Raw genomic sequence first — 9564 nt, 5'->3', positions numbered from 1 at the left:
TTTTTTTTTTTTTTTTTTTGAGACAGAGTCTTGCTCTGTCGCCCAGGCTGGAGTGTAGTGGCGCGATCTCAGCTCACTGCACGCTCCACCTCCCAGGTTCACGCCATTCTCCTGCCTCAGCTTCCCGAGTAGCTGGGACTACAGGCGCCCGCCACCTCGCCCGGCTAATTTTTTATATTTTCAGTAGAGACAGGGTTTCACTGTGTTAGCCAGGATGGTCTCGATCTCCTGACCTCGTGATTCGCCTGCCTCGGCCTACCAAAGTGCTGGGATTACAGGCGTGAGCCACCACGCCTGGCTGAAACGGGTGAATTTTATGATAGGTAAAATTTACCTCAATAAGGTTTTGTTTTGTTTTTTGAGACAGGGTCTCACTCTGATTGCCCTGGCTGGAGTGCATTGGCATGATCTCGGCTCACTGCAGACTCAACCTCCCAGGCCCAAGTGATTCTCCCACTTCAGCCTCCCAAGAAGCTGGGACTACAGGCACACACCACCACACCTGGCTAACTTTTTTGTATTTTTTTTTTAGTAGGGACAGGGTTTTGCCGTGTTAACCAGACTGGTCTCAAATTCCTGGACTCAAGCGATCCACTCACCTCTGCCTCCCAAAGTGTTAGGATTGCAGGTGTGAGCCACCACGCCAAGTCAATAAAGTTTTAAAAGCATTAAAACTGGGCCGGGCACAGTGGCTCATGCCTGCACTTTGGGAGGCCAAGGCAGGTGGATCACTTGAGGTCAGGAGTTCAAGACTAGCCTCGTCAACAGGGTGAAACCCCATCTGTACTAAAAACACAAAAATTAGAGCTAGACATGGTGGTGCACACCTATAGTCCCAGCTACTTGGGAGGGTAAGGCAGAAGAATCGCTTTATCCCAAAAGGTGGAGGTTGCAGTGAGCTGAGATTGCACCACTACACTCCAACCTGAGCGACAGAGCAAGACTTCATCTAAAAAAGAAAAAAGAAATAAAAAATTTTCAGCCAGGCACGGTAGTGTGTGCCTATAGTCCCAGCTACTCAGGAGGCTGATGTGGGAGGATCAGCTGAGCTCGGGAGGTGGAGGCTGCAGTGAGCTATGATTGATGCCACTGCACTCCAGCCTGGGTGACAGTGTAAGACTCTGTCAGAGAGAAAGAGAGCAGAGAGAGAGAGAGAGAGAAAGAAGGAAGAAGGAAGAAGGAAGAAAGGAAGGGAGGGAGGGAGGGAGGGAGGGAACGGGAAAGGAAAGGAAGAAGGGAGGGAGGGAGGAAGGAAGGGGCCGGGTGTGGTGGTGCGTGCCTGTAATCCCAGCTACAGGAGGGATGAGGCACAAGAATTGCTTGAATCCAGGAGGCAGAGGTTGCAGTGAGCCCAGATCATGCCATTGCACTCCTGCCTGGGAGACAGAGTGAGACTCCATCTCAAAAAAAAGAAGAAAGTGCAGGAAGTAAGAACTCCATGGTGATGGAAGAAACATGGGCTTGTGGGCCACCTTGACCCCAGGCTTGCTCTGTCCCTGCTTGCTCCCTGTCCACCTCCCCACCCCCCAGGATGGAACAGGCACCCCTACGTGAGGGCGCAGGTGTGCACAGCCAGGGCGGGCGGGATGGCCTTTGTAGAATGTGCTGGGGGAGGGGGGCGATGGTGGAATGTGGATGGGAACACGCTCCTCTCGCTGGCCTCAGCCCCTGTGCGGCGTGGCCTCAGGGACAGCGCTCCAGACAGGTGCAGTTGGCCCTCTGCACGAATCCGCCTGCCAGTGCAGCATTGGCCAGCGTCAGGATGGCACCTGTTGGGAACTGCTTCCCAATGGCAAGGTTTGCAACTTCCCCGGGAACCAGCGCCCGATCCCAGATAGCCAAGCCAGACATGCTTCCCACGAAGGCCTCGGAGCTGTCGAACCCGCCCCCCACGCTGTCTTGCTCCTGGCCCAGCACCAGGGACCCTCCGGGGGGGATCTCATAGCCCTCCCTGAAGCGGGAGCCGGTGGCCACCAGCCTGCGATCCACGTGGAGCCAGTACCTGCCCTGGGTGGACGTCCAGATGACACAGATGTGGTGCCACTGGCCGTCCAGCAGCGGCTGCAGGGGCAACTCCCTGAAGGCCGGGTCCCCGATCACGAAGTGGATGGCTCCGGGCAGCAGGGAGTCTCGGCCGTGCAGCACCAGCTTGTTGTCATTGTCCTCGGTGGCGTAGGACAGGAGGGTGCCCAGGCGGCCTGACGCCGTGCGGACCCAGCTGCAGAAGGACATGGCTCGCAGCGCAGTGACGAAGCCGGGGCTGAGGAAGACCACGTTCTTGGTGGAGGCGTTCGGAAAAACGAGGGTGGGGCCCACGCCGCAAACTAGAAACAGAGGACGGAGGGGTCAGCTCCATGCAGGAGGCCGTGCAGAAGCATCCAGAAGCACAGGTACTGTGGGCGCCAGGCCTCCCGCTCCCGGCTGCCACCCTTCATGGAGCACTGACTCTGCACTGGTCCTGCCAATGGCTCCCCTGCAGCGTCTCCTTCACCCTCTTGATGGGATCACCCCGGTTCCACGGGTGGGAAGACTGAGCGTGAGGGCCATACTCGGAAGTAGTGGGGTCCTGCTGGGAGCTCTAGCTGTTGGCCCCCCCAGCTGAGCCAGGACCCATCTCTGCCAGGGAGTCTCTGCAAATTTCATGACTCACAGCAGCACAAGTTTAAAGTTTCACGTTTCTGAAGGTCACAAGGCCAACACGGTCTCCCAGGGCTCAAATCAGGTGTGGGCAGGGCTGGTTCCTCTGGAGGCTCAAGGAGAAACCGTCTCCTGCCCTTTCCAGTTTCCAGAGGCACCTGCACCCCTCGGCGTGGGGCCCCCTCGTCTGTGCATCCCGCCATCTCTGCTTCCGCCCTCATGGCCTCCTCTGTGTTCCTCCTGCCTCCCCTTAAAAAGTCCCTGTGATGACAGTGGGCCCACCTGGATGATCCGAGACCCTCTCCCCATCTCCCGGCCTGTAACTGAATCTCTTTTGAGAAGGGGAGATTTTCTGGGGGTCCTGGTCTAAGGAGGAGCTGGAGGGAAGCCTGGCCATCAACTGGGAGCCTGTGGTACTTACTCTCTCCTGGCCCCCGGGGGGACCATGTCTGCTGTGGAGGATCTTTTGGGGCCGTGGCAGTCCCATTGAGTACCCGATAGCTGCCTGAGGCTGGGGGCTTCTGAGTCCCCTGGAGAGGGGCCAAGGAGTCCTGACGGGGGCCCCGGTGCTCGGATGCAGCTCGAAGCTCCTGCCTGTCCCTCTGAAGCTTCAGGGAGCTCGGGCCCAGCAGATCAGGCTGGGTTGGGGCTGGGACCAGGGCCGGCCCCAAGGCTGTGGTGCCAGGGTGGGCCACGGGCAGCCACTGCTCCAGAGCAGCCAGCCTGGCGCCCTGACTGTGGACGAGGTCCTCCAGGTGTGCCAGTGAGTCCCGCAGGGCGTCCCCCTGGGCCTCGTGCGCCTTCCTCTCCCGGGCCTGCTGCTGGCTCCTCTCGCCCAAGGCGAGGTCCAAGGCCCGCAGCCGCATGTCTACCTTCTGGCTTCGGCGCTGCAGCTTCCTCACCCAGGCCTTGAGCTGCACCAGCTCCCCCTGCAGCGAGGCCTGTGACCGGTTGACCGCCTGAGCCACGGCCTGGCTCTCTTCCGCCAGGCTCCGGAACCGGACATCAACGTTGTAGGACACGTTGTAGTTGCTGGCGATGCTCTGCAGGTGCGTCAAGGTCACCTCCTGGAATCTCCGGAACTGTAAGGAGGACACGGTGATGATGGGTCGGGCCGGGCCGGCTAGGAGGGATGGGAAAGGCTTTGCCTTCTCACGCTGGGAGCAGCGGCCGCATGCCCAGCCCACGGTCAGCACTGCCTATCTGCCCACTGATTTGATCCCCACTGCGATGCTGTGAGATGTCGTGGGTGCCAGGGACCAACCCCGGGCCATGCAGCTGCACCACGTGGGGCGTGGACTCCAGGCCCATAGCCGGGGCTCTGATCCCCGCCCCTCGCCCCATAACCACCGGCAAGTCACTTCCCCCTGTGACCCCAGCTCCTGCCTGTGAGCGGCGGATGGCAGGGTGGCCTCATGAGTGCTTTATGAGGCCCAAACAGGAAGCACCCAGTGCAGGCCCACCAGGCACAAAGCACTCCGGAACTGTCCGAGGACCCCGCGTGGGAGTCCAGGAGGCTGTCCACACCCTCAAGGTGGACCTGTGACCTCCCAGTTTCCCTCCCCATGACACTGCCTGGCCCCCATGGCCCCCAGTTATCCCGACTCACTTCCAGACCCCCTTCTAGCCTCTGGCCCCACCTGACCCCCACGTGTTAAGAGGCTTTTGCGTCCGGTGTGAGCGGAGCCCAGCTCCTGACCCCCACACGTTATGACGTTTGCGTCTGGTGTGAACCCAGCTCAGCTTTTCCCTGGTGTCCAACTGCAGGTGAAATAATCTTCACGGATGGAAAGAGCGTCACACGCCATGTTCGTGTCTGCCAAGCCCTGATGTTTACCTCTCTGTTTCTGTAACATCCGTCTTCCATCTGCTGCCAATTTAAAAACCCGACGGCGCCATGTCAGGGGTGTACTTGCCTGCTCCTCCAGTTTACGAAGCCTCTCGAAAAACGGTTTCCTGGGCCCCACTGGGGCGGCTTCTTGCGACGAAGCCCCATGTAGACATACAGTCACAAACACAAGAAGGAAAAACAAGGTCTTCCTCCACAAGCAACCCATCCGGACAGACGGCGAGGCCCCCGCAGTCTCCCTCCTGGCCGCAGGAGAGGGTGGAGGTGGCTCCGTGGGTCTGTCTCGTGGCTTGTCCCCCCAGCTCTCCCGCTGAGCGGTTTTCCTTCTTTGGCCCTGGCTGGATGCAGGGCTCTTCCTGCCGCCTCCGTGAAAGGCATCTGCCTTCAAGCCAGTGGGCTCTGAGAACTGCAGGTTCCCAAGGAGACAGGCTTAAAACAGATGCAAACAGTTTCTTTGAAGAACCATTCAGCTGGGTGCAAGCCCGCGGACAGGAGGCGATGGCTTTAACAGGAGCACATGGACTTGTGCTCCCACAAAGTCGAAGCAAGACAGGGAACCCGATGGGGGCCAGGGAGTCAACAGAGCCAGGTCTGCGCGGGCACCCGTCGCCCAGGCGGTGCACGGCTGCATCCTGGGAGGCCCCGCCTCGCTCAGTAAAGCAATGGAAATGTGACTGGCTGCCACCTTAATTAATTATTATTATTATAATTATTTGAGATGGAGTCTCATTCTGTTGCCCAGGCTAGAGTGCAATGGTGCAATCTCAACTCACTGCAACCTCCGCCTCCCGGGCTCAAACGATTCTCCTGCCTCAGCCTCCTGCCTCCCGAGTAGCTGGAATTACAGGCACGTTCCACCACGCCTGGCTAGTTTTTGTATTTTTAGTAGAGACGGGGTTTCACCATGTTGGTCAGGCTGGTTTCAAACTTCTGACTTCATGATCTGCCCACCTCAGCCTCCCAAAGTGTTGGGACTACAGGCGTGAGCCATGGCACCTGGCCAATTAATTAATTTTTTTGAGACGCAGTCTCGCTCTGTCACACAGGCTGGAGTGCAGGGCGCGATCCCGGCTCACCACAACCTCTGCCTCCTGGGTTCAAGGGATTCTCCTGCCTCAGCCTCCCAAGTAGCTGGGATTACAGGTGTGTGCCGCCACACCTGGGTAATTTTTGTATTTTTAGTAGAGATAGGGTTTTGCCATGTGGGCCAGGCTGTTCTCAAACTCCTGACCTCAGGTGATCTGCCAGCTGTGGCCTCCCAAAGTGCTGGGATTACAGGCGTGAGCCACTGCACCTGGCCAATTTTTGTATTTTTAGTAGAGACAGGGTTGCCGCATGTGGGCCAGGCTGGTATTTTTGGTTACAGGTTACGTACTGGCTTGAATGAGACCCAGGCAGGCCTTATGTAGAAAAGGGTCTCTGCGGATGTCACGAAGGATTTTGAGATGAGACTATCCAGGTGGCTCTAAAGCCAATGACAGGGGTCTTTATAAGAGACAGAGGAGGAGGCACAGAGGACACGGCCTGTGAAGATGGGGCAGAGACTGGGGTGACGCTGCCATGAGGAGCCCCCAGAAGCTGGGGGACGTAAAGTGGGACACCACCCCCTCCAGAGCCTTCAAGGGAGTGTGTACCTTGACTTCAGACTTCCAGCCCCCAGAACTGTGATAGGATTCATTTCCTTGTTTCAAGCCACCCAGCTCATGGGAATAAGATCCACGAAGTTGTCCCAGTGAGGGCACCCATCATTCCCAAGGTGGCATGAGCCCAGTGGGTGCCAGGCCAGGGAACCATTGGTGGTCCCCAGGCTCCCCTTGTCAAGTGTCAGAACACCATGGACACGAAGAAGATGCAAAAAGCATGAGAGAAAATCGCGGGCATGTGGACGGGGTTGGGGCCTTAGGCCCCGGGGGACTGGTGGCCACCATGACAGCCAGGCTGGTGCCACATGCAGCGCGGCGATCTTGCAGCTTCCAACTGACAATGAGTTCCATTTATTTATGTATTTATTTTATTGCAGTAGAGACGGGGTCTTGCTATGATACCAGGCTGTTCTCAAACACTCCTGGGCTCAGGCGATCCTCCCACCTCAGCCTAGCCAAAGTGCTGGGTTTACTGGCATGAGCCACTGAGCCAACTTGATTTCCATTTAAAGTCGTGGGTCGGCCGGGCGCGGTGGCTCAAGCCTGTAATCCCAGCACTTTGGGAGGCCGAGACAGGCGGATCACGAGGTCAGGAGATCGAGACCATCCTGGCTAACACAGTGAAACCCCGTCTCTACTAAAAATACAAAAACTAGCCGGGCGAGGTGGCGGGCGCCTGTAGTCCCAGCTACTCGGGAGGCTGAGGCAGGAGAATGGCGTGAACCCGGGAGGCGGAGCTTGCAGTGAGCTGAGATCCGGCCACTGCACTCCAGCCTGGGCGACAGAGCGAGACTCCGTCTCAAAAAAAAATAAAAAAAATAAAAAAAAAAAAAAAAAAATAAAGTCGTGGGTCGAGGCCGGGTGCGGTGGCTCAAACCTGTAATCCCAGCACTTTGGGAGGCCGAGGTGGGCAGATCACTTGAGTCCACGGGTTCGAGACCAGGCTGGGCAACATGGCAAAACCCGGTCTCTACTAAAATTACAAAAATTAGCCAGGCATGGTGGTGTGCACCTGTAGTCCCAGCTACTTGGGAGGCTTAGGCAGGATGATCGCCTGAGCCCGAGAGATGGAGGTTGCTGAAATCGTACCACTACACTCCAGCCTGGATGACAGAGCAAAGAATAAAGACGTTTTCAGATACACAAAGGCTTGAGAAATTTGTCTTCCATGCACCCACTGTTGGATGCGGAGCTTCACGAAAAGCTGAAGCCGCCATGAGCACTGGCGAGGGCTGGAACCCAGCAGCGGATGGAGGAGGAGTTTCCGGGATGGTGGGATGCTGCCCGCCCCACATCCCATCCATCGGCTCTGCCTGCAGACACATGCCCCGAGTTTCAGCTGCTTCTCCACACTCCCACTCCGCCCCAAGCCCATCCCCACAACGGCCACCTGGTCCCTGTGTCCGTGTACCAGCATGCACCCGTGCCTTCAATGCCTCCAGGAGTTGCCTGCCACACAAGCAAAATCCTCAGTCCCGGCCAGGGCCTTCTGTGGCCTGGCCCACGGCCTCTCTCCCTCCAGGCCTCACCCCTCCATCTACCTCCCTCGGCTCCACCTCCCAGGCCACAGTTGCGGCCTCCGGCATCACACCTGCCGTTTTCCTGCCAGTGAGACTCCTTCCCTGGCTGTCACCACATTCAGGGCTCTGCTGTAAGGTCTTCTGTTCAGAGCTCTCACCTTATTTAAGACGGCACCCACTGCTCTCTGGCTCTTCTTTTCTTTTTTTTTGGAGGAGTCGTGCTCTGTCACCCGGGCTGGAGTTCAATGGCACGATCTCTGCTCACTGCAACCTCTGCCTTCTGGGTTCAAGCGATTTTCCTGCCACAGCGTCCCAAGTAGCTGGGATCACAGGTGCATGCCACCATGCTTGGCTAATTTTTTTTTTTGGAGACGGAGTCTCGCTCTGTCGCGCAGGCTGGAGTGCAGTGGTGCAATCTCGGCTCACTGCAAGCTCTGTCTCCCAGGCTCACGTCATTCTCCTGCCTCAGCCTCCTGAGTAGCTGGGACTACAAGCGCCCGCCACCACGCCCAGCTAATTTTTTTGTATTTTTAGTAGAGACGAGATTTCACCATGTTAGCCAGGATGGTCTTGATCTCCTGACCTCGTGATCCACCCATCTCAGCCTCCCTAAGTGCTGGGATTAAAGGTGTGAGCCACTGTGCCTGGCCACTGGCTCTTATTTTCTTACCCTGCCGATTTTTTCTTTATTTTCTTTCCTTTTTTTTTTGAAACAGGGTCTTGCTCTGTTGTCCAGGATGTAGTGCAGTGGCAGTGAGCATGGCTCACTGCAGCCTCAATCTCCCGGGCTCAAGCCATCCTCCCACCTCAGCCTCCCGAGTAGCTGGGACCACAGGCACATGACACCGTGCCTGGCTAATTTTTAAATTTATTGTAGAGACAGGGTCTCACTATTTTGCCCAGTCTTGAACTTCTGGATCCAAATGATTCTCCCACCTCAGCTTCCCAGTGTTGGAATTACTGGCGTGAGCCACTGGGCCTGGCCTCTGCCAGTTTTTCTGCTCGAGGCCTGTCACCTAGCATATTTTGTATGTACTTTATTTGTTCCCCGATAGGTGAGCAGGAACTTTGCATCATTTGTTGCTCAGAGGGCTTGGTGTACCAAGCAGGCATTTAATCAATATTTGTTGAACAAACAGATAACTGTTTCCCAGCTTTTCCCACATCCATTGCTGCTGAAATGGTGCCTCCTTAGCCTGTCTTCCTGGATTGGCCCCCTCCACAAAGATGAAGCTCCCCAATACTCTGGTGCAGTTTACAGAAGGCACTGCATGTTGTAAATGTTCAGTGTCCTGCTGGCCAGGCTGGCGGCCACAGCCACAGGTAGTAGGGAGCCCTTGAGATGGGGCTAGGGCCAGTAAGGAACTGGACTTATGGCCGGGTGCGGGGGCTCACGCCTGTAATCCCAGCAATTTGGGAGGCCGAGGCGGGCGGATCACGAGGTCAGGAGATCAAGACCATCCCGGCTAACACAGTGAAACCTCGTCTCTACTAAAAATACAAAAACTTAGCTGGGCGCGGTGGCGGGCGCCTGTAGCCCCAGCTACTCGGGAGGCTGAGGCAGGAGAATGGCGTGAACCCCGGAGGCGGAGCTTGCAGTGAGCCCAGATCGCGCCACTGCACTCCAGCCTGGGCGACAGAGGGAGACTCCGTTGCCAAAAAAAAAAAAAAAAAAGGAATTGGACTTATTTAACTTCGGTTAATTTACAGAGCCACATGCGTCTAGCGCTTACCTACTGGTCGCAGTTTTAATTCCACGAACTGGCCTCATTTACGGAGCCGCATTTGTTCGTATCGGACATGATCTCAATCGTTCTTTTACTTCCTTATGCTCCGCGTTTCCCTTACTGGCCTCTGACCCTTGAAAGCAGGGCCTTACACTCGGAGAAGAGGAGCCAGGCCTGTCTTGGTAAAC

The 9564-nt window shown here is 56.8% G+C and overlaps 1 protein-coding gene across 1 annotated transcript; it reads right to left on the bottom strand.

Moving 5' to 3' along the window:
* Positions 1–1354: 1354 nt before the first annotated feature.
* Positions 1355–5259, bottom strand: PTX4 (pentraxin 4). Its single transcript, XM_033236265.1, has 3 exons — positions 4554–5259; positions 3059–3719; positions 1355–2324 (listed from the first exon to the last, which is right to left on the bottom strand). The coding sequence occupies exons 1-3, from the start codon at positions 4692–4694 to the stop codon at positions 1684–1686; spliced, it is 1443 nt and encodes a 480-aa protein (XP_033092156.1). The 5' UTR covers positions 4695–5259; the 3' UTR covers positions 1355–1683.
* Positions 5260–9564: the final 4305 nt, after the last annotated feature.

Source organism: Trachypithecus francoisi, unplaced genomic scaffold (genome assembly GCF_009764315.1).
Source record: "Trachypithecus francoisi isolate TF-2019V2 unplaced genomic scaffold, Tfra_2.0 Lachesis_group15, whole genome shotgun sequence".
Classification (NCBI taxonomy): Eukaryota; Metazoa; Chordata; class Mammalia; order Primates; family Cercopithecidae; genus Trachypithecus; species Trachypithecus francoisi.
The sequence above is the reverse complement of the archived record's forward strand: the minus strand, read 5'-3'. Positions and strand labels throughout refer to the sequence as shown.